This window comes from Heterocephalus glaber, unplaced genomic scaffold (genome assembly GCF_053883595.1).
Source record: "Heterocephalus glaber isolate CG9 unplaced genomic scaffold, H.glaber_assembly_v1.0 deba00001479, whole genome shotgun sequence".
NCBI classification, from domain to species: domain Eukaryota; kingdom Metazoa; phylum Chordata; class Mammalia; order Rodentia; family Bathyergidae; genus Heterocephalus; species Heterocephalus glaber.
Window position 1 is genome coordinate 20,426,355 of NW_028258316.1, and position 27,055 is coordinate 20,453,409.

General features: G+C 47.7%; 1 protein-coding gene and 1 long non-coding RNA gene across 7 annotated transcripts in view; one reads left to right on the forward strand and one right to left on the reverse strand.

The window, feature by feature from the left end:
- Positions 1 to 5,832: 5,832 nt before the first annotated feature.
- Positions 5,833 to 15,039, reverse strand: LOC110350122 (uncharacterized). The gene is made up of 4 exons (XR_002396457.2): positions 14,581 to 15,039; positions 11,242 to 11,994; positions 10,590 to 10,772; positions 5,833 to 6,111 (listed from the first exon to the last, which is right to left on the reverse strand). It is a non-coding gene; the product is annotated as an uncharacterized LOC110350122 (long non-coding RNA).
- Positions 15,040 to 15,144: 105 nt separating this feature from the next.
- The window catches only part of Whrn (whirlin), an 88,023-nt gene continuing 76,112 nt past the window's right edge, over positions 15,145 to 27,055 (forward strand). Inside the window, exon 1 of one of the 6 annotated variants that reach the window (XM_004849502.4) lies at positions 15,145 to 16,640. In XM_004849502.4, the coding sequence (XP_004849559.2) occupies positions 16,023 to 16,640 (618 nt within the window). In that variant the 5' untranslated portion in view covers positions 15,145 to 16,022. The remainder of the gene's footprint in view (positions 16,641 to 27,055) is intronic. The other 5 variants (XM_021262187.2, XM_021262189.2, XM_021262188.2 and 2 more) reach the window with 5 other exon arrangements.

A 27,055-nucleotide genomic window follows, 5' to 3' on the forward strand; every position in this document is an offset into this window, starting at 1 on the left:
AGGGGTTGGCATAAGGCTTAGCTCCAAGTAGATTCTCAGTAAGTGTTGTATGAATTAATAGATGACTCTGAGCCTTAAGCTTGGGACACCAGGACACTGATGGTGTCCTCAACAGGAAGTGAGCTCGGATAGAGAATGTGGCTCTAGGGTGAGGAGGACCCTGCTGGGCAGCTGTTTACATATATGTCTCCCCACAACTGGTGGCACCACCACTGCAGCAGTGAGGCAGTCAAGGATAGGAATTCTCTGCTCTGTGATGCCAGCCTCAAGAGGCTGGCGGCAGAGAAAATTATTCTAAGCCATTGAATGAAAACATACTTTGGAATGTGATGAGGGTCAGCAACGAGGGGTAGCAGGATTTAAATGATGACACCATATTCCAGGCTGCTTTTGGAAGCCCTAGCTAATGGGCAGAGTGGAGGGATCAGGAGGACAAGAGCACATCAGCCAAGGCACTAATCGGCCAGCGATTTCGTTCCCCAACCTGATGGGATTCTCCCAGGAACCACAAAGCCACTCTGCCCTGCTGTCTTTTTTGGCTATGCCCACCAGCTTCTGGATTGCATCAGCAGACATTGTGTGTGTGCACTAATGATGGGAAATCTCCTGGTAAGGAGAGATGGACTTTGCACTAAGGGTACCCACCACCTCAATTGCCACCCACCATGAAATACACGTTAGGTCCATGCAAGCCACTGGCTGGGTTGGGTGGGAGCTCCAGTTCGTGAAAGGACAGGATTTTTTTTGGTACCAGGGATCAAACTCAGGCCCTTGTGCTTGCGAGGCAGGTGGTGCCACCACTGAGCTACATCCCCAGCCGGGAAAGGACAGGATTTTGATAAGCATTCTCAATTTTGGGGCATTTCTTCATTTGTTCAATTGCTAATTCACTTACACCTTTCTGCCTTCCTTGGGAGGCCTATCAGGACCATTCTACCCAGTTCCCTCCTTAGAGCCACCTTCCCTTCTGACAGCCAGCACCTGGAGCTCTTTTCAAGGGGACTATTTGGGGAATTTACATCCTCCCCAGGATGACTTTCAAATCAGGGACTGAGGAACATAGAAATCTTAAAACCCCAGATCCCTGGCCTCTAATCAGGAAAATTCAGAGGTGTAGCTTATAATCCAGGGTCTCCACAAGACCAGACTGGGAGCCTCTGAGTGATTTTGTCTGAAATCATGTCCTTTCCCAGGAGGCTGGAATGAGGCCTAAGTGGGTGAGACCCACAGGTTTAAGGAGACACTGACTCTCAGGTTCCCACCCAGCCTGCTGCCATTTGGCACCTGGGTACTTCACTTGTTCCCTAGCCCTGGCCCTGCTGCTTCTCCTTCTCTTCCCTATCTACTTTCTCTGCATTTCTGTGGGTTCCCCAGGAGCATTTCTATAATAAACCATGTGTTCATGAATCGCCATCTCAGCGTCTGCTTAGGGAAATCTGACTGAAAAACACTGGCTTGTTCTGGAAACTGTTCTTTATGTCCCTAAAAGAACAAAACAGGGCTTCTGCCACTCTCCTGGCCCACCGGCACCCCCAGGCTCACAGTGTGATGGGAAAACATGGTTTTGGGTCCTCTATATGCAAAGAACTGTGCCACCTCTGGGCATCATCTCAGGAAGGTAGAGGTGCCCCCTAGCGCTCTCATGATGGCCTTGACTGCTTTGCTCCTCAGAGCTGCCCAAGACTGCTGCTTGGAAGGGAATCCACAGCATATGGAAAATTAAATGCACTTTAAAAAATAATTAGCTTTGTACAGTCAATTGCTGCAGACATCCATGGATTTGCAAGCTGTAAAGGCAAAGAGATTTGCTCTTAATTAACTTATCTTATTGTACTTGGATTTGAGGTTTAGTGCGATCCTAGCTTCAGGGGGGACACTTGCCTCTTGTCATTGCAGCGCTTTGGCATAGATTTAAGACAAGAGGCTGGGGTACTCAGGGGCAGCAATATGGAAAAACCATGGAGCCAACAAAGGGATTTTGGACTTGGAGCGAGTCCCAGCGCAACCCCCTCAGCACCATATACCCTGTAGTTAGTTGAGTAGTGTCCTGTCCAAAAGCCACGTCTATCTGCAACCTCAAAAGGGATCATTTTTGGAAATAGGGTCTTTGCAAATGTGATGAGCTAAAGATTTAGAGATGAAATCATCCTGGGTTTAGGGTGCATTCTGAATCTAATCATTAGTGTTCTTGTAAGAAGAGGAGAGGATACACACAGAGAGACAGGAAAGAAGGCTATATGACCGCTGAGGCAGAGATGGGAAGGATGTGCCTGCATGCCAAGAAAAGCTAAGGATGGCCAGGAGCCACCAGAAACTAGGGAGAGGCAAGGAAGAGCTTTCCTCTAGGGGAAACAGAGGGAGCAGCCCCTACTGACATCAGAATTTTGGACTTCTACCTTCAGAACCATGAGAGAATAAATGTCTGTTGCCAGTCACCGAGTTTGTGGTAATTGGTTACAGCAGCACCAGCAAACCTCATGTTTCTTAAGAGGGTTACAGAAAGGCCCTCAATTGAGGTTACAAACCAGGGAGCATGGAAGTTAGAGCCGTGAATTAAAGTCAAGAAATTGCAAAAACAGTGGTAACTATCTAGCAATCCTCAATGTGGTCCCTCCCAACCTCTCACCAAATCCTTGTGATGGGGCGGAAGGGAGGGAGGGAGGGAGGGAGAGAGGGAGAGAGAGAGAGAGAGAACGAATCTGTATAAGTGTGGGAAACTAAGATAAGCTCTCCACTGGAGACCAGAATCTAGGAGGAACCAATTCAAGACTGATGATACAAGCAGAGTGGGAAAAAGCTACCTAGGTGTCGCAAGTCTCTTTTCTGTTGCTAATAACACAATATCACAGGCTAGGTAAGTTATAAAGAAGAAAGGTTTGAGCTGGAGATGTAGCTCAGTGACAGAGCACTTGCCTGGCATGCACAAGGCCTTGGGTTCAATCTCCAGCACTGCCACTACAGAAAAAGAAGAAAAAGAGTTTTATTTTAGTTCATGGTTCTGGTTCAAGGTCAAGGGGCTGCAATGCATAATATGTTGAAAACAGAGCACGTAAGAGAGCTAGCCAAACTGGCTTCTACAGCAAGTTTCCCTGTCAAGATAGCCCATTAATCCATTAACTATATGAATGGATTGGTTGGTCCATGAGGGTAGGGCACTAATCATCACTCAAATGTTCCACCTCTTAACATCTCATAATGGAGTTTAAATTTCAGCATGTGCGTCGGAGGGACAGACCATAGAACCGGGCTTAAGTATAAGGCAGTCTGTACTCTCTTTTCAGTTCAGGCTCAAGAGAGACTGCCAGAGAAGAGCCCCACCCCCTTATGCTGCACTGGGAATGAACCCTAGGGTTTGGCACATGCTAGGCAAGCACTCTGCCACCAAGCTACACGCCAGCCCCAGAGAAGTGCTTTTCAAACTCGAATGCTCACAGCTCACCTGGGGACCTTGGCAGAAGGCAGATTCTGATTCAGTGGGTTTGGAAGTAGAGCTAAGAACCTACATTTCCCAGGAGATCCCAGTTGCTGCTGGTGCTGCAAGACCATGCCCTGAATAACAATGTTTTAGAATCCTTAGAATCAGGTGCTTGAAGAAGAAGGCCTTAGATGGCTTTGGTAGCAGGTGTAGGCACAGGTGGAAGTTCCAGTTCCTGCTGATGACATGGATATTTTCCAGGTGAAAGCTTGCTAGAATCTGGAGCCAAACTGAAGCTGTATTAGGCCAGTGATGGCAAACCTTTTAGAGCTTTCAATGATACAAACAGCCTGCTGCGGCTCACAAGCCGTAAGTTCGCCACCACTATGTTAGATTGTTTTGTATTCAGCGTCTACAGTATGAGATGACCCTTTGTGGAGTAGAATAATACTCTCCTGCCTCACCAACATCAGGCTGTGGCCCAGTGACCTGTTCTGGTCAGGGGAATGAGGGTGGTGTCACTTCAGGAAGACACCACCGCATGGGCCTTCCTGCTCTCCATTTTCTCTGCCCAGGCTGGCTCTGCCAGTGTTTAGCTGAAGATGCACCCTTCCACATTCCATCTGTAAGGCTGGGACTTCCCTTGGCATTGCCATGGTGAACACTGGTGGAGGCTGCATGGCTGAGAGAGAGGAGGGGTCTTGCTCACACCTATGTGCCTGGCAACTGTCAGTGTGGCCCAGCAACAGCTGTGCTCCTGACTCTCACAGCTGCGTCTTGAGTCTTCCAGCCCTTTCAGTGCAGCCTCACCAGGCTCCAGCAGGGTGGCCAGGAATCTGAGCAGCACCCCATCTCTGGGTGGCTGTCCCCAGCTCCGGGAGATGAGGCTCCGTTAACTTGACTTTTTTTCTCATGGAATTCAGGGTGGTCTTTGCCTCCTGCAGCTAGCTTTCTCAGTGTTTCTTCAATGTTCTCTCTGGACTTTTGGGTCACTAAAACAATTCTTGCACTAAATTCTCTCCTCTAAAGCAACAGCATTATTTCTGTGGTCCCAATGCAGTGTCCTGGATGGGAACTCTACTGGGAACAATGATGTGGGGCAGAGCCTGAGCCAAACTGCAGGGGACATGAGGTCTTTGTGAGAAATACACCTTGTGGCCTACAGAGATTTCTGGGGTCACTCTTTCATGGGGCATAATCTAGCCTGTCCTAACTGATAGGAAACCATAAAAGTCACCTTCAGTAGACAAAAAGCTACACCCAGAGCAAACCACACACTGACAACTTTACTAATACTCTAAAGTCTGGACTGATGTTGCTGTTTGAATTTGAGTGAAAGTGGAAAAAAAAACCCTCTGGGGTTTAAGAATGAATTTTTTTATTATAAAAAGAATTCTTGTAAATAAAGAAAAGACAAACAACCTCACAAAAACTGGACTAAGGAGCATACAGAAAATGTTCAATTTACTGGTAATCAAAAAACAATGTAATGTGATATTATTGTTATGGACAGAATTGTGCCCCCACCAGCACCAAAAAAAAGAAAAAATGATGTGTTGAAATATTAACCCCCAGCTTCCCCAGAATGTGACCTTACTTGGAAATGAGGGTCAGTATAGATGGAATTAGTTGAGAAGAGGTCAAAGTGAAGCAGAATAAACCCCTGGTCAAGTATGACAGTGTCCTGTAAGAAGATGGCCTCTCCTATACACCAGGCAAAGGCGTTAATCATGACATGGAGTTGGAGGACAAAAGACAAGAGGCCCAGTTATTCCCCTAACCCCAGGCAACAGCCAGAAAACCAATAGATGAGTCCTTCTTAAGCCATTAGGCTGTCCTCTGGCCTTTTAACTGACCACAGTCATGTGCAAAACCCTAGCGGAGATCAGTCAGGCAGGACCAGGCAGAACTACCCAGCTGAGCCAGAGAGGCAGAGCTAAACCAGCAATGGGTAAGACACTGCAATGAATGCTTGTTACACAGCAGAGACTAACTGACACACTTCTGGTACAAGTGAGTGAGAGTTCCTCCAGGAAATATCCCAGGATATGGTGCTGCTGGCTATGGAGTAGGAATGTTTTCAAGTCTACTAGAAGTTGCCAAGTAGCTGTGGCTGAGCCAATTTATAGGCCCACCAGTGCTGTAGGCATGTTCCTCTTACATCAAACTCTTGGCAACACTTTACATTGTCAGATAGTTTGATTTTTGCCAATCTGGTATGTGCAAGAGAGTATCTCATTGTTGTTTTAACTTGCAATTCCCTGACGACAAGTGAAGCTGAGAATCTTTTCTGAAGTTTATTGATTGAACGAGGCTTTTGCAAAAGAAGCAACCTTAGTCAAATTTATACTTCTTCACCTTCTCAATCTGACATGCTCCCATATACTCTTTGAGATGCACATAAAGCTTCACTTCGGGAGAGTCCTTGCCAGCTCTTTGACCCACCTTTTCCTCTAAGACTCAGTGCAGAAATCCCCTCAACCAGGAAGCTTTTCCTGACTTGGGGCCCCCACACTGGGTCAGGTGCCCCCCAGTGCCCCAAGTCACTTCATTCTACTGGAGTTCCCACCTCATTGTGTGGTGATCATCCAATACTCCTTCTAGAGCAGGGTTATTCGGTAAATGTTTGTTGCATGGATGGATGAAACTCAAGCTCTACCTCTTAAAGCTTAGCTTCCCAGCCTCAGTTTCCTCACCTGTTAAATGAGAATGACACAGATCTTGAGAGTGGATATGAGCTTTAAATGAAGAAAAGAGTATGAGATACCTGACAAAGAGTAAGTGGTCAATAAATTGAAACAAGTAGTATTTAGAATAGGGAGATATCAATCTTTTTGGGTGATGGACCACAGGATTTAGAAAAATGGAACATTGACACCCACATGCACAGAATATTGTACACAATTTCAAGGACTTCACAGAAGCTCTGAAGCCATAGTCCCAAATTAAGAACCCAAAATTTAAAGATATTTATAAATGTTAATTATTTTATCAATGTGCCCTCTATCAGCAGCACCTAATAAATGTTTAATAAGAAGCTTCTGCCGAATGAGTTAATTTTGCAAATGGATCTGTTTCTCCTGAAATTCCTTAGCCAATGGCCATCTCAGCCCCTGGTCAGTCCTTCCGGGCCCCTTGCCTATCAGGAAAAAGGACAATGGAATGACCTTGGTTTCTTCGGACAAGCAGAAACAATGGCCCAAGGCCTTCTCCATGTGGCCAGCAAAGATTGCCACAGTCTCCCTGGACCATCCTTTCCAACCTTCTCACAGTTTGGTTAAAAAAAAAAAAAAAAAACCCGCATTTTCTCCAACTCTGAAATCAGAACAATGCCATTCTGATGTGCAACTCCAATCTCCTTCCTGCTACAGCGCTTTTTAATTAGGCACCACAAAGCCCTGGAGATCACACTGCTCCCTTGTAATAGTGTGTTCCAGAAAATTACTGTCATCGAGTTGCATTAAGGGGAGGTTATTCAGCTGATTCATTAGGCTCGTTTCAACAACTCTGGGGCTGTTGTTATTTGTGGCCATTGTTGTTATTTACAGAATGAGAGAGGAACACATGTCCTTCTGGAAAGTTGCTCACAAGACAGACCCGTTCTCACAGAGAAGTTAGGATGGGAGAGGCTTTGATGCTGGTTGAGAATATATTCAGCTGAATTGGACTGAATTTGTATGTTGAAGTCTTAACCTCCGGAGTTTCAAAATGCAACCATATTTGGAGATAAGGTCTTTAAAGAAGCAATTAAGCTCAAATAAGTTTTAAGGGGAGCCTTAATCCCAATATGACTCATATGAAGAGGAAAAGTGGACACAGATGTGCATACAATCAGGTGAAGGCTGAATGAAGACATAGGGAGAAGGTGGCCATCTGCAAGCCAAGGAGAGAGGACCCAGGAGAACCCAACCCTGCCCACACCACAATCTCAGACCTGCAGTTTCCTGAGCTGTGAGAAGACAAGCACCCCCTTGTTTAAGCCACGCAGTCTTTGGTCCTGTGTTACAGTAGCCCTAGCCACTAAGAGGCACTATCTGTCAGATGAGTGCTGGGCACATGTGCTTGCACTTAATCTCCACATCACCATTGTATGGATGAGGACACAGAGCTAGAGGGATTAGTTGTTTGCTGAAGATCTTATGAGACAAGAGGCAGAACCAAGATTTGATCCCAGATACATCTGACTGTAATACCAGCCACACCTTGCCCAGCCAAGTCAGGCCATGGGGAGAGAAAAGGTAGCAACTGGCTGGAACGGATTTTAGAAATCTCATCCAACAAGAGCAGTCTATGGCTCACTGTGTCCTGGAGGCTCAGGTATATTTTCAGCAAGCTTTGGTGTCTATCACATTCTTCAAAGGCTGCCACACTCACTGAAGATCTTTTGCGAGTACAAGTGTGTCTATAAATCTTGGAGAGCTGTTGGAGAAAGTGCCTGATGCTTCTCCAGGAGAAAGCAGAACCTGCATCTGCAAACTGACGGTTGCTTTCAGAACACTATCAAATGGCTTGGCCCAGCATTCCATCTGCCATGATTCCACTCCCACCCACCTCCTCTCTGACCCTGTCTTCGTTCATGCTGTCCCTTCTGCCTAGTGACCTCTCTATCTTCCACACCTGGTGACCCTCACTCATTCAAGGGTCAACCTTCATGTGCACCCTCTTTCAGGAAGTCTTGGCCTCTCCTGGAAGAGTCAAAGTCTTCTTTCTCTGGGCTCTTGCTACACTTTGCAATCTTCTGTGTGACAGCAGGCCTGCAGATGACGACCTTGTACATTTTCCTTTCCTTCACTTTGGGCAGAATCTGTGAATTGCTCCTAACCAATAGACTATAGTAAAGGAGATAGGAGGTCACTGCTTTGATGAGGTTACTTTACATGGTGAAGATGATGGGGAGCAATTCCTATGATTGCATTCAGTGTTAGAAGGCACCGTCTTAGACTGGAGAGAGAAAGACTCTCTCGCTGGTTTTGAAGAAGTCCACCAACCTGTGCAGGCTACACTTCAAGGGTCTGTGAGTGGCTTCCTGGAACAGGGAACAGCTGCAACCAACAGCCAGCAAAAAGCTGAGGCCCTCAGTCATATCATCACCTGAGATGAATACTAGTATCGCCTGCATGAGTTTAGAAGTGCACCCTCTGCCAGTGAAGAGTTCAGATGAGAACACAGACCAGCTAATGCCTGGGTTGCAGTTTTGTGAGATCCTCGGCAGAGCAACCAGCTAAGCCAAGCCAGATTCCTGACTTGGGGAAGCTTTAATAAAACAAATGTGTATTGTTTAAGCCATTAAGTGAATAACAATTTGTTAGACAGCAATAGATAACTAATATACCCCATTACAGCACATAGCCAGAATTATTTATGTTATTCTTGACTAGATGAGATCTGTTAGAGTAAGGACTGGAGTTCAGCTCTTTCAGCCTCACTCAGTGCTCAGCACATAGTAGGCACTCGATAAATGAAAAAAAAAAAAAAAGAATGTGATTTTAAGATTCCACCTGGCTTTTTAAAAACAAAACTATGACCCTAGGATGTTGAAACTGCACTTGCTGTTACCTTCAATGAAGGTCAATGAGAATATCAAATTCCCGAGGAATAAAAAAGAATGCAGAGAGCAAGCATTCTTCTGTAACGGTTACAGGTTCTTTGACACAGTTTGCCAAGTGTTGGCCACACTGGGCCCTGTAAATGTAATAACAATGTCTGCCGAGTGACTTTGAAGATGGTCAAAGTCAAAGGCAAAAATCACAAAACCGGTTGAAAGGCAGCTAGGATCATTAGCTGTTATTTGAAACCTGAGGCAAAGAGACATTAAGAGCCTGGAACCAGTCAGAAGAAGAGTCATCAGTCAGCCATGGATCCTGGGACAGAATTCCAAATCTGCATCAGCCAAGAACCCCTAGAAAACTCTCCATGCCCCCTCAACTTGTCCTCCTCTTCTTCCCCTTCCCTCTACTCCTCTGCCATAGAGACAGAACCCTGATTCTGGGAGCTGGAAGGGCTGAAGCTCACCATCTCCAAGCCCTTCACTGATTGTACAAATGGAGAGACTGAGGCACAGAGAGAAAGGACTTGTCCAACAGGACACAGAGGGTCTCCAGAACAGCATTCATGCTCAGAATTCCCTGAAGACTGAAGTTAAAAATAAGACAAAACAAAAAGCTTCCTTGAGGATCAGTACAGTTATGAAGCAATTACTTAGTACAGAAGATTAGATACCTCACTATTGAAAAAAACAGGAGTTTGATGAGAGCTATATCAGTAAGCAAAGCTAAGGAATGATTATTTTTTATAGCCAGTGCATTGCTGCCCCCGTGTACAGTTTCTATGGTCCCAGGCACTGTGACGTTTTCCATGTGCTATCTGTGAGCTTTCCAACCACCTCTTTTTATATTCCTTTCTTAGCTCTCCTCTATATAGGTGTAGAAATCGAGGCTCGGAAGGATGATGCAATTTCTCCAAGGTTACATAACCAGGAATTTTTTCACCTAGTCTGTCTGCAGTACTGACCACGGCCCTGTGATGCCAAAGTGAGTCAGGGGCTGAGGGATGAGAAAGGGATGTCACCCAGAGAGGATTGCCTGGGACTCTCACTTGGCAGCTCCTAGTGCTGCACCCTGCCACTCGTGGCCACATCTGACCCACGCAATGTGACCAGTCCTGGCTTTCAGCTCCAGGATGGGAGGGACCATGGGGGTCTTGCTCCTACTGAATCCCCGAATATTGTCCGACAGAGGAGAGGAGCTAAGTAGCCTCTGAATAATGAATGAGTGACCAGAGGGAGTACATGAGTGGGTGCCCCAGTTAACCATGCTGATGTGTGCCTGGCAAGGATGTTTTCACTAAGGACTTCTCTAATTTGAACCCAGCTGGTGTTGGAGTGAGTGCCCTAGTGCAACCTATACATAATCCCCTGATTAAACCAGCTCTTCCAGACTTCGTAACATGGGGATTATAGCACAGCAGGCCTGATAAGTTCACTTCCACTGCTTTGCCTCTTTACAGCCCACAAATTGGCTCCCTGTGATTTATTTTTGCTATCATGATAGTGTGCTATTTGCCCCAAAGCCATGTAAGAGAAATCAGCATCAATTCCATCTGTCTTATTACAAAGTGCAATGAGAATACAGACTTTGGGGAAATCACTCATAGCCCAGACACTCAGTTTCCTCACCTGTAAAGTGGGAGTAGTAATAGTATCTGTTTCAAATGAAATGATGCCTGCAAAGTGCATAGTCTTCTGGCAGTTTTCAATACATTTTCCTTCTAGCTGCTATGAAAGAGCCTGAGACAGACGCTGCTGGCTACAGGGGCACTGGGCAAGATAGCAGTCTTCTCTGGCTCCTGATTGTTCTGTCTGTAACACAAAGGCCAGAAAAGGAGGGGGATAAGGAATCACTCGACAAATAATTACTGAGCATCTCCCATGTGCCTGTCCTTGGGCTGAGCACCAGACACAGAGATAAAGAAGTCATGGCCCCTTTCCAACCATGGACTCTGATGTACTAAAAGCTTTAACTTAGATGGATGCCAAACATTACAGGAGATCATAGAATGTGCCAGGCATAGTGGTAAACATTATGTATATGTGAGCAGAAGCAACATTCACAATAATGCACATGGCAGCACAACTGATCCGATTTTGTAGGTAAGGGAATTCAGGTGAAAAATGTCCCTGTGATTTTCCCAGGGTCACAAAGATAACAGCAGAAGGATTTGAACTTAGAGATCTACTGTGCTCTAACACTCTTCTTAAGCACACATCACATGATTCTCTATGACCACAAAACAGACTCTGCAGATTACAGCCAGGCCAAGATAAATACCTGTATCTCTCTTCTTCTCCTGATGTTTTTGTCCTCTCTCTTTTTCTTGCCTCTCTCTTATCTCTCTGCATTTCCATCAATATTGTCTGCATTATCTACCAGCCATAAAACGTCTCTTTCTCTTTTCTTTGCTGATATCATCCATTCCCACTGACATTACAGGAAGAGACAGGCTGTGGTTGTGGAGCAAAAGTGATAACTCCAGTTGCTAATGTCCATTCTGCAGGGTTTCCCAAGCTGGAAAAGGCTCCTCACAATGCCTGGCACCAGATAGCTTTGAGCCTCCTCCTCTTCCTCCTGTGGCCAGGCTGAGAACCTCAGGGGTCTCCAAATCCTCCCCATCACCTCTTCTCTCGATGATGTTTTCTTTACTAAACCCCTGCTCATTTCTTCCACTGCAAAATGTCAGCTCACCAGCCAGGAATCATTAGTATGTGGCTTGTTTTTAACCTCTGAGTTCCCAGCCCAACTTTCTAGAGAAAATATGGTCCTCAATCCGTCCCAGTTGGCTTGTCGGTATAGTTCAGTGTCTCTGAATCAAACATTTGTGAGACTACACAGCACAATAGTTGAGAATCAGAGGTCTGGGGGGCCAGACTCTCCGGGTTCAAACCCCAAGTTTTCCTTTAACTACCTCTGTAACCTTGGGTATAGTTGCTTCTCTTCATCTCTGCCTCTTCTCTGCATTATCAGGAAGATGATGACAGTGGTGGTGGTGGTGATGATGATGATGATGATGGTGATGATATCTTCCTTATTGGGCAGTGGAAAGATTGAGTGAGATAAAATGCAGGTCTTTCAAACAGTGGTAATCAATAAACCTTACCTATATTTTTCTATATGTCCCATGGGAAATGTATCTCAAATTAAATTAATCTCTATCACTTTCTAAGGATACATTCCAGTGGATAAGAGGAAAGGAGTGAAGCTCCAAATGAGTGTGAAATAGAAAAGGGCTTTTTAAGATTGCCATAAAAAAAAGTGGAGGAAATAGCCAGCAACTTTATGATACCCCATGATGGCAACACGATTTCACTTACTGCACAGAACCTGAAACATGCAGGCTGCAGCTGCTCTCCAGGAAAACAGGAGACAGGGAAGGTGTAGAAACCTATTTCACAGAGGAGAGGTGAGGGCACTTGGTGTGGGCTACACAGCTGGCTAAAGGGAAGCTCAAAGACTGGAATAATGGCCCGCCTGATAGCCAGTGCGCAACTCAATATGTTACCTCTTGGTGAAAACAAACACCTCAAAGACAACAAACAAAAAGCCATCTAGGCACAAAGCACTTCTAACACTTGCAAGTTGCGCTAAGCACAAAGCACAATTTACTCTTCTTTCCTCTCTGTTTCTTTACCTGCTACGGTGTGCTCAAGTTTCCAGAAACATCCATGGGGAAGGGCATTGACTGCCTTGAGTTGAGAAACAATACCAAACAATTAAAATGGCTTTGGTGAAGAAAGCCCAGGCCATGCAGTGCAGCCCCAGGAGAATACCGTGTTCCCTCTGAAGAGGGCAGTATGCAACCAAGGCCAGGCCATCCGCATACCCATAGTTCCCTCCTGGGTCCTACAGTCTTGTAGCCCACAGAAGCCCAGGCCGCTTGGGTTTCCAAGAGCTTATTTCTGAACGACAAACACATCTTCAGACATGAAATAGGATTCTTGAGGTTTGAGCACAGTTACACACTGCCTCTCATCTGAGGGTACCCAGTGCAAACTGATCCTGAGGTGGTTATGCAAGGTGGAAGGCAGAGTCCTAGTGCTCTCTTTTTCTGTGCTTTCGTACTAGTCTGCCCTCTCAAGCCGGCCTCTATAAAATTAAACAATAGCACAGCATCCCAGATGGTCTCTGCTGTTTGCAAAAGAAAGTGTTTCCTTTTCTACCAAGTCTGTGGGCAACCCGACTGCTGCTGGCTAAAGCAAAATACCTTTGAGAAAACATCCTTTGCAAGGAAATAAAATGTTGGGAATGGGGATCTCAGCTCCAGGGATGCATTTATCAAGCCAATCATAGTAATTATAATTAGAGCAGTAACTAAGTGAAAGCTAGGCATGAAATACATTTCCGGAAACTCTGAACTGCATACACGTAAGCCCTGTTTGGTGGGATTTTGATGAATGCCATTAATACATTTTGGGGATGAAGAAGATTAATTTTTTTCTTAAATATCTTGGTCTAGTTACACTAAAGACTTTAATTAGAGTTAAGAAGGTGGAGTCAGGATACGTAGTAGAAGGGTGGTCTAGCTGGTTACTGAAATTTGTTTTCATTAGACACCCTGTCAAATATGTTCACTGGATATGGCTAACCTAAATCTGTATTAGGGAAGTGAAGCAGAGAATTGAAGATCTTTAGGGAAAGTATAGCTGCAAATCTTAGCCTTGTTTGGTAATACACTACATCTACAGTGCTAAATAATAATCTTTCCTATCTTGTTCGGAGAAGGAAGTCCATTCTTAGGGGTTCTTCATTCAGGGGTGCCCTCTTCAATAAAATCCTTACCATATTCTCTTCCCATTATCTTGGGTTCGCTCAGTCATTGGAATTTTTATCCTGGTTTTATACTTTATTTATTTACATAATTTTTCTCCCTTGCTACACTGTGATCCCCTTGAACTCAGAGATTTTGTCTTTTTAACGTGCACCCGGTAGTGACCCAATACAGAATAGGTGCTTGGAAAATATTGACTGAAGAGTCATCAAATAAGAAAATGAATGAATAGTGAATGCTCCATCCTTCTGGGTGGAGCTCAAACCTACTCAAAGTAACACTCCTCCACCCCCCACCCCACCTCCAGGCAGGAGTCAGCTGGCTCCTCCGGTTTGGCAATCCCAGAACAGTTTCAGGAAAAATCCAGCTTTCTATAGAACAGCCTAGGAGAGGCAATGCAGGTTGGAAGGGGCGCCTGCAAGGTGTGTGAATATGGCGCTTTGGGCCTCCTTGGAAGGCCATCTTTGCATAACAGCACAGGGCTCTCCTTACATTGTGTTTGGGGAGTGGATGCCTTGGAGCCGCTTCCCATTGTGTTTTGAGATACGAAGGCAAAGGATACTATTTTCACAACCCACTTCCTATGTGTGTGTATAAATATTATATATAATTTTTGAGATAATTGTAGTCCTGCAGGCAGTTATAAGAAATGGTAAGTAGACATCCTGTTGACCTTTCACCCAGTTTCCCCCAATGTGGACAACATCACAACTAGAAAACTGACATTGGTACGATTGGTACGACCCACCCACTTTACTGAGACCTCATCTATTTTATATGCGCCCATTTTTGTGCGTGTGTGTGTGTGTGTGTGTGTGTGTGATGTATGCTTATGTGTGGTGTACCTTTGCATTTCTGAAAACGGCTTTCCTGGCCAGCGGAGATGGCCCATGCCTGGATCCAGTCCAGTCTGATCTACGGTGTGCAGGAGTTAGCTCCTGGAGGCACCTGCACGTGCTTGTATTCACTTCTTGCACACAGCAGGTGCCCAACAATCATCCACAGAAACACTTGAACGTGTATGTCGGCGCGTGTGCGCGGGGTGGGGGGCGCACAACGTTTTAAGGTAGAAAAATCAAGCATGAAGCGTCTGATATTTTAGAGGCAAAAAGCAAAAAGTTGGCTATTTTCCCCACATTTGTGAATTCGCTGGCTGGCTAATTGCTTCAAAGCAATTCTGGTCTTCAGACTCAGATCTCCGAACAGCGCAGTTCTTGAACCCTCTTTCCCCCCAACACCAGGGGCGGGAGAAGTAAGGGGGCTCGAAGGGCCCCCAGAGGTCCTCTTGCCCCTACCCCCCTACCCCCCCCCACACACCCCTTTCTTCCCCAGGGCTGGACTGTTTCACCCCGTCTCCAGGCAACGGCCAGGCGCGCCAGGTGGGACGTCATTTCCTGAAGAGCCCGCAGGGGGAGGGGGCAGGAGCGGGGGAGGGGCGAGGGGGCGGGGCCAAGGCTGGGCTGGCGCCGGCGCCGGCGTCGGAACTCGCTGGAAGACTCGGCTCCAGGTTGCTCAACAGTTCGCAAAGTCCGATCTCGCGGCGGCGCGGCTCCGTCTGCGCCCAGGTGGCGCAGGGGCGCGGGTACCCCGGGCTGCTACATCCCGGGGCTGCCGGGGACATGCTTCGCACCCCTGCCGGGCGATCGCTTAGCTCCACTGGCTGCGACTCGGGGGTTCTGTTACTATATCGATCCCCGCTCTAACTTCTGACTTTGGGGTCCCCCAGCCCTAGAGAAACGGGCGGCCCGGCTGGGGGAGCCCCGGGCGTGGTGTGACGGGGCGGTCCGCTTGGCTGCGCCCCGCACTCCGGCCGCCCGTCGTCTCTGCGCCTCCAGAATGTAACTGCTGCCTCCGCGCCCCCGGCCTCCAGCCGCAGTCTCCGCGCCCTCCGGGATCCAGCCACCAACACTGTCCCCCGGGATTCCGTTGTGATCTCCGCGACCTCAGGATTCCAGTCGCCGTCTCTTCGTCCCCCGGGTTCCAGTTTCGCGACTCTGCCTTCCCTGGACTCTGGCACCGGTTTCCGCGACCCACCAGGATCCAGCCACTGTTTCCGCCCCCCCCCAACCCATACTCCAGCCGTCGTCCCCGAGCGCCCCTAAACCAGACTCCTCCAGCCGCTGCGCCTGCCCGCGTCTCCAGGGACTCAGCGCCGTCGCCTCGTACCCCGCCGCCCAGGCTCCAGCGGTGACCGCCGCGCTCCCGGGATCCAGCTGTCGCGCCCGTGCCCGCGAGGGCAGCAGTATCCCGCGGCGCGCCCTGAGTCTGGCCGGACCTCTGCGGGGAGATGAACGCGCAGCTGGACGGCCTGTCGGTGAGCTCGTCCTCCACCGGCTCTCTGGGCTCGGGGGCCGCGGCCGGCGGCGGCGGGGGCGCAGGGCTGCGGCTGCTGTCTGCCAACGTGCGCCAGCTGCACCAGGCGCTGACCGCGCTGCTGAGCGAAGCCGAGCGGGAGCAGTTCACTCACTGCCTGAATGCATACCACGCGCGCCGCAACGTCTTCGACCTGGTGCGAACCCTGCGCGTCCTGCTGGACAGCCCGGTCAAGCGGCGCCTGCTGCCCATGCTGCGTCTGGTCATCCCGCGCTCGGATCAGCTGCTCTTCGACCAGTACACGGCCGAGGGCCTCTACCTGCCTGCCAACGCCCCCTACAGGCAGCTCTCCTGGGGCGGCCCCGACGGCGTGGGTCCGGGCGAGGTGCGTCTGGTGAGCTTGCGGCGCGCCAAGGCCCACGAGGGCCTGGGCTTCAGCATCCGCGGGGGATCGGAGCACGGCGTGGGCATCTACATTTCCCTGGTGGAGCCAGGTTCCCTGGCCGAGAAGGAAGGGCTGCGGGTCGGGGACCAGATTCTGCGTGTCAACGATAAATCCCTGGCCCGGGTGACACACGCGGAGGCTGTCAAGGTAGGGCAGTGCTTGGGACAAGAGCAGAGCAGGAGGCAGAGTGGCGCTCTCCTTCATTAACTCCTTGCTGTGTGTCCTTAGGCAAATCGCTTGGTCTCCCGTTTTTCCTAACTTGAATGTAGGAACATCTAGTTTGTAGGATAGGAGTCAGGTACTGAGAATATAGTGATGCCTTGGCTTTGTGGGCCCTCCAGGCTAGTGCAGGAGATAATATCATACTCAAGTCTGATTACAAAGTGTGAAAGGGGCTGTGGATTCTAGGAGCATTGAAAGAGATAGTCTCTGCTTGACACAGGGTGGCCTGCCACCTCCCCCCCCAGCCCCCCACCCCGTAATTCTCAACTTTGGAACAGTTCTGCTAGCCCTCAGGTGGCTTGAGGAGGTCTGGTGACCCTAGAGCTCTGGCCAGGCCAGTCTGTGTACCCTGGAAAGGCACTGGCCCTCTCAGAGCCTCTAGTCCTCCACTTGGAAACTGAGGCAACTGGACCAGGTAAGTGGCCCCTACCTAACCTTGGGGAAAGTGAGGCTCCTGCCTGATTGGTGAAAATAAATCCCTTGGCCCCCATGAGCATATCTGTGCTTTTTGTGTCTGTTAATTGAGAAAAATAACCTCATGAAAGCCAGCCTCTGGGGATTTAATCATGCTGTTTGAAGAAGTACATGGGTTTGCTAATCTCCTAGCCCAGGGCTGTTGAAAACTAGTTGGAGTGTGAGATGCATAGTGCTCGGTGCCTGGATGGATTCAAGGGCCTCTTGCAAGCATTCAGCTCCCATTTCCACCCGTTTGCAAGAAAGGAAGGGTTTTTAAGGGGAAGGAATGCCAGCACCAGCTGTGCTTCTGTAGTGCAGTGCTTCCCAGGGCTTTGGGCTGGCCTGTGACCCCAACACTGTCCCCCCATACTCCTGCCACCTCAGCCCAGGTGTTCTGAACGCCAGCCGAGGGCCCACTGGCCGCTGGGAAACTCCTAGGCAGCAGAGGTCAGGGAAACTTCCTGTGTGCTGTTCAGTGACCTGAGCCCAGGTGAGTCGGGCTGCCTCTCTAGCAGTGTACCTGGCACATCTGCCTTTGACCTCGGCCTCCCTCATTTGCTTCCTAGCCCATTACCTTTGGGGAGACTCTGATGCTTTTGCAAACTTCTTTGCAGTTTCTGGGAAAAGGCTGATCGTGTAGATTGTTCCAAGGCACAGTGGGCAAAGCTCTTTGTGGGTCACACACAGCGGTTTTCTACTTCCCAACATCAATCTTTCCCCCTTATTAGCATTCCTTTCTTTAAAGAGGTAGTCCATTAGCCTTGACCCTAAAAGGTCTAGAAGTCCTGGATGATAAATATATGCTCTAAAGATACTTGATCCAAATGGTCATTTATATATATAAATGGATTCAATTTTAGTGGCAGTTTAAAGAGACTAGGGTAACTTAATCATCACGGGGTGATAGGCTTTGGAAAAGCTGTCAATTAACCTAAACCTTAGAAACACTGACTATCCCTGCACTTCGCTTCTCAGACCCAGCTGTGCCACGAGGGTCAAGCTGCTTGGCTGTGAGTTTTGGTTTCCCAGCATTTCCTTGATCTCACTTGAGATCTTCTGTTTGAGCCTCTCTGAATTCCCCCATGGTGCTGGTACGCTGGGCCTCAGAGCAGCCCTAGGCCTTGGTTCCTTCACTTATTATTCTTGCTTTCAGAGTGAACCCTCAGCTTTCCTCGAATAGGTTTTGAAGTCCAAGAAAGAGCACCTGCCATTGGGGGAGCACTGGATAGGAGCAGGGCTGCCCTTGAAGCATAGCACCTGTATCACAGGAAGCTGGATGAGCGGATCCTGCCTCTTTGCTTCTGCTTTTTCTCTCTGAATGTGGCTGCTAAGGTAGAATGAGCCCCTGGCCCATGGTTGCCCCTCTTCTGGCCAGCACCAGGCACATAGTCTGCCTGAGATAGACCCTCTTGGGGCCTTCAGAAGCAACAGGGGAAGTAAATGTTGCTTTGTGTTACATGAATTCTAGGGAGAAGAGGGGGCAGGCTTTAGGGTAAAATGGAGAAAGAGGACACTACAGCATTACAAGATGTACAGATGGCTTCAGGGGCAGTGAAAAGCATACCTGGGAGCTGTTGACACATTTTCACAAAATTAAGAATAGATCCCTTCACTGCCAGGGACACCCCACCTCTCCACTGGGCTCTACCTGTCCCAGCCTGGGCACTACCCACTCAGACACCCTGTGTATGCCCCAGTGCCACAGGGCCCCTGAGGGGTTTAATGGTAGAGAGATATGACCTAGAAGAGGGAAATTCAGATTTTATTTGAATTTCATTGCCTTTTCTATTTATGTCCTTTTTCTGCACCCAGGATACCCATTACATTAGTAGAAGATATCTTTTCAAGCTTAAAAATCTTTATTGTTTTTTCTGTGATAGGAAGGGGAAGGGAAAAGAGACTAAGTGTGTATATATGTGTGTAATACAAAGAACATTAAAATAAAATTTTCACTTCTTTTTTTATAGTGCATGCTAGGCAAGTACTGTACCACTGAGCTACACCCGCCTAGCCCAAATTAAAATAAGTTTTAAGAGTCAAATCATTGAAGAGTTTATGATTCAGAGAGGGTTGCAGCTTTTTAAAGAAGGGAGTAAGCAGACGCAGTTCTTTGCCACTTCTTTTTCTGACACATAGAGCATCCATTGTTACCCAAAGCAGTTTACGGAGGATTGTGTCCAACCTCCAGTGAGCCCCCCGCCCCCAGCCACCTCTTCTGAAGCCCATTTGCCACATCAGCAGTGACAGGTCCAGACAAGACTGTCCATGTGTCCGTGTGCTACTTGCAATTATGTTGAGATGTTTGATTTTTGCAAAAATCTTGAAGGAACAGGAGCCAAACTAGTAATAATAATAAAAAAGTAGATCACTCAAAGATTTTCCAGCCAGATATGCTTGATAAATTGGCTAGTGGAACCACAGACTGAGGATACTGCATTAGGATTTGCTGCACATTTGCTGTGTGACCTTGGGCCAGTTTCTGATGATCCTCTGTGTTCCAGGGTGGATGGGTCAGGGGCTGTCCAAGGTCCTTTCCAGCCCAGAGTCTGATGTGTTTGGCGGGTGCTACGCAGAAGGCATACAGAATGTCTAATGTGCTGTTTTCTTGTTCTTTTGAAATTTGCCTTCCTTTAAGGCCAAGATAGTTGGCTAAGGACTGGGAGATGAGACTCTTGGCAACCTTGCATAGCATCGTACTAAATCAGGAAATTAATAGGTTACGTGCTGTACTGATGAGGGCTGGACTGCTGGATCTCAACCCGAGACCTCCAACCCTGGTGCTCTTCAGGAGCGGGTGAGAAATGACAGTAGGATTCAGGCACAAACAGCACCACCTCAGGAATATACAAATTGAAATTCACTTACCCGCCTGCTTTCTCAGTCCCCAGGTTATGTGGATAGCACCTCAGGCTAACCAGGTGCCCCTGAGATGTGTGTATGTCTGCGTGTGTTTCAAATATCAAACAGCTTCATTACAGTCTCAGAAGTCCCACAGGTAAATCCAGGGAGCATATTAAAATTTAAAATGTTCCAGAAGTTAAAAACTATTGCCGGCCCTTTCATTTAATTAGAGTTATCATACCTTCCCTTCCTTTGCATAATAACCCGGGACAAATCTGTCTGGATTAATATGAGTCATTATATTTGGTTCAGCAGGTTCTAAACGACACATTTGTCATTTTAGCACCATACATGGTTAGCTGAAGCCATTACAAATGATTCCCATTTCCAGCTTCGTGTGTGGTGTGTGGTGTCTCACCTTGGTCCCATTCCGGTACTCCCAACAGGGAACCTTCGACACATACAGGCTCTCCTCTGCATTCACTTTCGGGTCCATCCCATGAGTCATGTCAGCAATGACACATAGAAAGACCCCTGTTTATAAACCCTTGATTGACTAGATTTTTGGCTGCTGCACATGCAGAGTTCATGATGTACACTGATATACTCCTTCAGTTTAGTCTTACATATTTATTTAGCTCAAGCTGACACTCAGAGCTTTAGAAAATTATGACACCTATGTAGGACCAAATCCTCTTCCAACTGGTTGTTTACTGCTCAAATCAAAGAAGCATTTAGCAGGGTGGAAGACAGTGCCTTTATTTTATTTTTTTAAGAATTGATATTTTTAGAGAAGATTCTTGCCTCCAGAGTTGAAGCTGGACACGAAAGGGACATATCCTCACCCCAGTGCTTGCTTCTGGTTTCTTCATCATTCCTCTCTGCTGTCAAACCCGGTGTTATTTATTACTTGCCATAGATTCATCATTTGGTTGGAGCTGCAGAGAGAAGTGTGATCCTTTAACCTCCAGCCAATGGGATTGTGAGTGTGTTGTTGCTTCCCACTTCTGCCTGCCTCCAGCCACACAGTCTGCACACACCTGTCAAGTGCACACAGCCCCTGGTGAGTGTGTCTGTCTGCTCACGCTCGCAGCACATGAACAGCTCCTCGGGTCTTAATCTTCTCTCCACCCTGCAAAGGGCTTTGAACCAAAGCAGGCATGCACAGGGGATTAGGCTCCAACTAGCTGGCTACCAGGCTTCTTTCATAGCCTAGAAGAGCAGCTTTTGGTCTCACAGCTCAGGGACCCCAGACTACTTCCCAGCCAAGACCAGAGAATCTGATTAGAAGGAATGACATTAAGTGGCTAGAGGTGGCTGGAGGCTGAAATATAAATCTTTCCAAATGGATTCTTTTTCTTTCCTTTTTTTTTTAAACCCTCAAGCAATAATCTAATATTAACTCTAAGCTCACGCGGACATCTAATTGTGCCGAAGGGTAGGGGTGCTTGCGTTTCTGGGCTGTGACATTTGCCTTTTGCTCCAACAGCCTAGCAGGTAGAAAGAGTGCACCATAGGAAGCAAACTCTCTCTCCCGTTCTTCCCTTGTGTATTCCTGGTACAGCTGCAGGAAGCAGCACCATGGGGCCAGAGGGCTTATGGGCAGAGGTGGTGGTTCCAGGTGATGTTTTTTTAATAGACTTTATTTTGGGGAGCAGTTTTAGGTTTGCAGCCAAACTGATCCAGACAGAGATTTCCCACATACCCCCCCACACACCAGTGATTAGCCTCCCACATCTCCTACCAGGGCCATACATTTGTTACAATCGATGAAGCTGCATTGACACGTTCTTATCACTTGGTCTGTATTTACTTTGCACTTGTGGTTTAACTTTGCTTTATAGGAACACTGTTGGGAACGGAAGAGTCCACCTTTGCGAGTGCCTGCTGTGCTGCACTGTGTGTTTTGTTCCTTCCCTGCCAGCTCATCTTCCCGGGGGAGGCAGGAAAGTGAGGAGGAAGTGGTTGAGGATGTGAAATGGGCAAGCCCAAGGTCATCACTGGGATTAGGAACAAGTGGCCTGCCTGAAGTTCAGCCCCAGGGTTCTAGAGCCAGCCTGCTGGAAGACAGTGCCATCATCCCCTCCAGGGAAGGAAGGCAGGGAAGTGTCATATATTATGCATGACATTGAGACTTCACTTTACTACTCAGTCTGTGGACCTGAGAAATGGGCATAGCCACCTCCCACATGCCTCCTTCTCCAAGGGCTGTGAGTGTCAGATTAGTTACTAGGTATGAAAAACACCAACTCCTACTTTGGTGAAAGGCCTTTTTTTAAAAAATGAGGTCTGTACCTGAGTGAGAACAGCATTTCCCCTCTCCTGGAGCCCAGATCCACCCCATGAGACCCCTTTGGCTAATGCGTTTGTCACCTTTTGCTTAATTTGAAAACCACATTCCCAGAAGTGGGTTATTTCAGCAGCCTGATTAAGTTTGTGATTCCAAAATAGAATCATTTATGCATTCCGAAGCAATCAATGAGCCAATTTGAGGTGAGATACATCTCATGGCCTTTTTAAAAACAACAACAACAACAAAGAACTCTTCAGGTTTCAAGAAGCCCAATATTTCAGGTGAAGACCAAGTCTTAATAGTGACATATATGTTTAGAAACTGCTTATTGTCCATGGAGAATGTATAAGTGGATTTATTTTTTCCTTTTTCTCCAGTCCCGACACCTTGAGCTCCCACTTCCTTTGAGAATCTGTGTTCCTTCTGCTAAATTGGCTGTGGCTTTGCTTCAGCTGGCAGCCAGTTTCGTGGTTGTTTTTCCTTCCTACCTGAGTTCCCTAATACCAGCATCCTCTTAGCTCTGACTACAGAGTAAACACATCAGCCTTCCATACACAGTCTCAAGATGCCTTCTCTCCTGGTTTTAAAGCTGCAGACTCCAGGTTGGAACATCGTGAAGCCACATTGGAAAGTATTCCCAAAGACCCAGGTGCTGGGGCCTTAGACATGATAATTCACAAATATCTGCTTGCTTGAGAGCTGGTAAGCTCTTCCCAGGCAGCCCTGAGCCACACTGAAATGTGGGAGGTCTTGCCTTCCTTTATGACCCCAACCTCCAGCAGCATTTATCCTCCTAAAGGACCGCAGGGCCGGACCCACCTTGCCACTATTCTCAGCCATTATGGAGCAAGATTCCAGCTGATCCATTGGAAAGTCACGGAGAAGGGAGGATTGTGCCTGGAGGCTGGAGATGAAGTTTGGAGGTGGCCCTGGGATCTCTTGGCAGAGTTACTGAATGTGACCTTGAGTAGGTCCCTTTGCCTCCCTGTGGCTCACACATCGCCACTGCTGAACCTGGCTCTTTGTCCTCCTGAACAAGTCATTGTCACTGTTGCACATCAACAGTTTTAAAAATATGGCCACGTAGGTCCCACTGCAAGCATTGTAATGAAAAATGTTATTGACTGCATTTGCTTGCCTTTGAAACTCTGTTGTGCTTAGCTTGGCTTTGAAACTCTGTGTGTCTGCTTAGTTATTTTTTTTTAAGTGACATTGGAAGAAAATATCAGGAGTTGGGGCCTGTGTGATCAGCCGTAGCTGTTTGAATTGCAGCATCATTTACTAAATGTAGTCAATATTTCCACATAGATGGAGTTGGTTTAAAAATGTAATTGCTCCTGTCTGGCTTTTGGCATCTGCGTTTTTGCTTTATAGAAGTTAATAAAGCCTAGCGATGAGTAGGATTGTGCATCGCTACCTCCCTTCTGCTTTTCTGTGAGGCTTTGAAAAAATAGGGGTGGCAGATAAGACAAATGCATGGCCGAGTGGCCTGGAGTGTGACTGTGTTACACCCTGGATCAGCTGCACGTCCAGTTTTGTTCCCCAGCACCTTCCCTGACGGGCTTCCTAGGGGCCCCATGAGGAGGGAGAGGAGGTGGCTATTTCCAGAGCCTATTAAAGCGATTAATGCAGGTGAGACTGGTGATTGGATACTGTGGGCTTCTGCACTTAAAAAACAAGCAGACAAACAAACAAACTAGTCATTTATTTGAACCACAACTGAAATAGTATGCTAGGCCTCTTTAAGAGATTTCTGATAAGAAAAGAAATGTGGTCCAGCTTCAGAAATTCACCTCCCATCTTGGAGCTTCCATGACAAAGTTGGGTGAGGGGCTGCCTCTCTGCCCACTCCATCCGCCCACCTGTGCGAGGGTGGCATCCTCCAGCAAACCTGCAGGGCTTTCCGTGATACAGACAGCCTGCTGCGGCACATGTGCCGTAGGTTCACCACCACTGCTCTAGCATGTCTGGACCCAGCAGGCCCTTTTCCTTTCCTTCATCCCTCTCCTGCCTGCCTCCTCTTTCTCTTTGGGGAGCCCCAAACTTTCTAGATTTCCCCCAACTCTCTTGATCCCTCTTCCTCTTATAAGAGTCCTTGCAAAAAAAAAAGAGTCCTTGCAGTCCTAAGATTTTAGTCACTTCAGAGGTCGCTAAGTATAGATCTCCTTCAAATTCCTTTTGTCTCTCCGCCAATGTCTATCCCTACTCATTTTCTAGCCCTGAACAGGATCTGTGCCTCTTGTTAATGTTTCGATCGTTTTGTTTATATTTTCAGCACTTCTCCAGCATTAGGAATAATCTTTATTTGCTCTGGAAGTCCTGGCTCTTCTCCAGCCCTCTGACCACCCCTTCTCCTCCTGCCCTCAAACCATGGACATGTCTCAAGTTAGTAATCTGTCTTGCTCCTCTTGTCCAGGCTCCCTTTTGGGGACAGCGCCACCTTCCACATGGCTGACTTTGCAGGCCTGACCTTTCCCCAGTGCCTCTCAGGCCACACTGCCCCTCCCTGCCTTCGCTACTGCCCGCAGCAGCCTCCTCGACAGTCTGTCTCTCTGGCTCCACTTGCTCATCTGTTTTCCATCCTGGAGGTAGGGTGAACTCTCTAAATTCATATTTGATCCAGCGGTGACTACCCAGAGCTCTGGAGTACTCCAGAGTACTGGAGCTGGGAGCCCCCAGTTCTTCACCTTGGCCTCCAGGCTGCCCCTGATCTCATTCCCTTTTACTTGCAGGCAACTTTCTTCTCCCAGTGTTCTCAAATGCAATCCACACTTGATAAACAAATAAAACTGCCTTCTCTGAAGCAAGACTCTGGTCCTCCCCACCTCTCCTCTCCCCCACAGTCCTCCTTAGGCCAGGCCTTAATGGGGGTCCCAGGAGCCCTGCCTGCCCACCCTGCCATTGCTCTGTCTACAGGAGACCTTCTGTCCTGTCCTCAGCTCCCTCAGGGTAACAGCCTGCTCCACTTATCTCATGACATAGACACCATGTCTCCAACCGTGTTCTTTGTGGCTCATGTGATCCTAACCTTTGTGTTGAGCAAGGGCTTACAGTGCACTAGCATAGGCGTATTGGTCACTTTCGCATCACCAGGACAAAATGGACAACACCCATAACTTAAAGGAGGAGAGACTCATTTTGATTTATGGTTTCAGGAGGTTCGGCCCATGGTTGACTGGCTCCAAAGCAGAAATAACATAGTGGAGGAAAAGCTGTTCAACCCATGGCACCCAGAAAGCAGAGAGAGACAGAAAGAAAGGAGGAGGAAGAACAAGGATACGCCCTTCTGGGCCACACCCCCGATGACCCACCTCCACCCAGGCCCCTCCTCCTAACAGCACATTGAGCCACGAACTCATCGGTGGACTAATCCATCCCCAAGATCCAATCCCAAAGCCCAACCTCAACATACGAGAATTCTGGGGACACTAGGTATAGCTAGAGGCAGTGCCAAGTTGCAAACCCAGGATTTGTTGACCTGAGGGACTGCCGAGACGTGATGTCTACAGTGCTTGAGCCTGGGCTCTGGAACCGCTTCTGAATTCAAAGCCTACCTCTGTCACTTGGAGACTGAGGGGACTTGCACAGGCTTGTTTGCCTCTGATTCTCAATGAAACTGATGTGGATGACAGGGAAGTGGCAGGAGAGTCACAGCTTGTCTTGCAGGTTTCCTTGTCTCTAAAGTGGGAATACCGAATGGCCATGCAAATAATGATTTAAAGCAGTAGGTGCGTCTATTAAGCTAAACAGTTGCTGATCACCTGCTATGTTCAAAGTGCTGAGTTTAGTTGTGTTTTCCTGACCGGAAGTGGTTCTCCTAGCACTGGAGAAGGTACAAAATAACACATACAAGAGGTTTTCATTAGCACACTAGTTAGTGTTGCCACCATTGAGCATCCTATGTGCGCCATGAGAAGCTTTGCTGACAGCTTCCCCCGGCCCCAAGGGCCAGGAGATGAAATAGGAAGAGGAGGTGGCCAGGGTAGGAGAGAAGCAGGACCAGGGTTTGAGCCTAGGTCTGTCTGCCTCCAGACAGCTCGTTCATTTCAGCTGCTTCTGACAGGGAAGGCAGGATGAGAAGCCCAGCACAGTGCCGTCAAGCAAGGTCCCATAAATGACCGTTTCCTCCCCAACTTCTTACCTGGTGAAAGTGGCTTTGTAGCTGTTTGATGACACAGGGAGCCAGAAGACCTGGGCCTAGCTGCCCTGCCCTTTCCCTGGTATGCTCTGTACATTTTGTTAACTAGACTTCAGGGACAGAAGGGGCATGGGGCACTTTCCTCTTTTTTCTTTTCCTACTCTGTTGTGTCAGGTTTTGATTCTGTGCCTTATCCATGGAAATTCCCTGCTAGACAACTGTGACCTCAACTCCACCCGATTCGAATAAACTGGTACCTGGTGTAATTATCTTGCTTTGTGGTAGAGTCTCTGGATTCGTCTACACAGCCAGCCATCAGGGCAGGATCAGAACTCTGAGAGGCTGAGAAAGGAGTGCTTCTGGGCTTCACATAGAGCGCGGGTGATCATCAGCCCTGTCTCAGATTGGACAAGTTAAAGGGCCGTCTTGTTTGGTTTATAGGAAATGTAGGGGAGGAAAAGGAATCTGCCTAGGTCCTTTAAATAACATGTGTGTTTGTGTATGCCTGTGTGTTTATTTCTGTATTTGTCTTAATGACCTAAGATACATGGGCTCAATTTTAAAAACTTGAAAAACACTTTGAAAAACACATAGAAAATAAAGATTAAATTT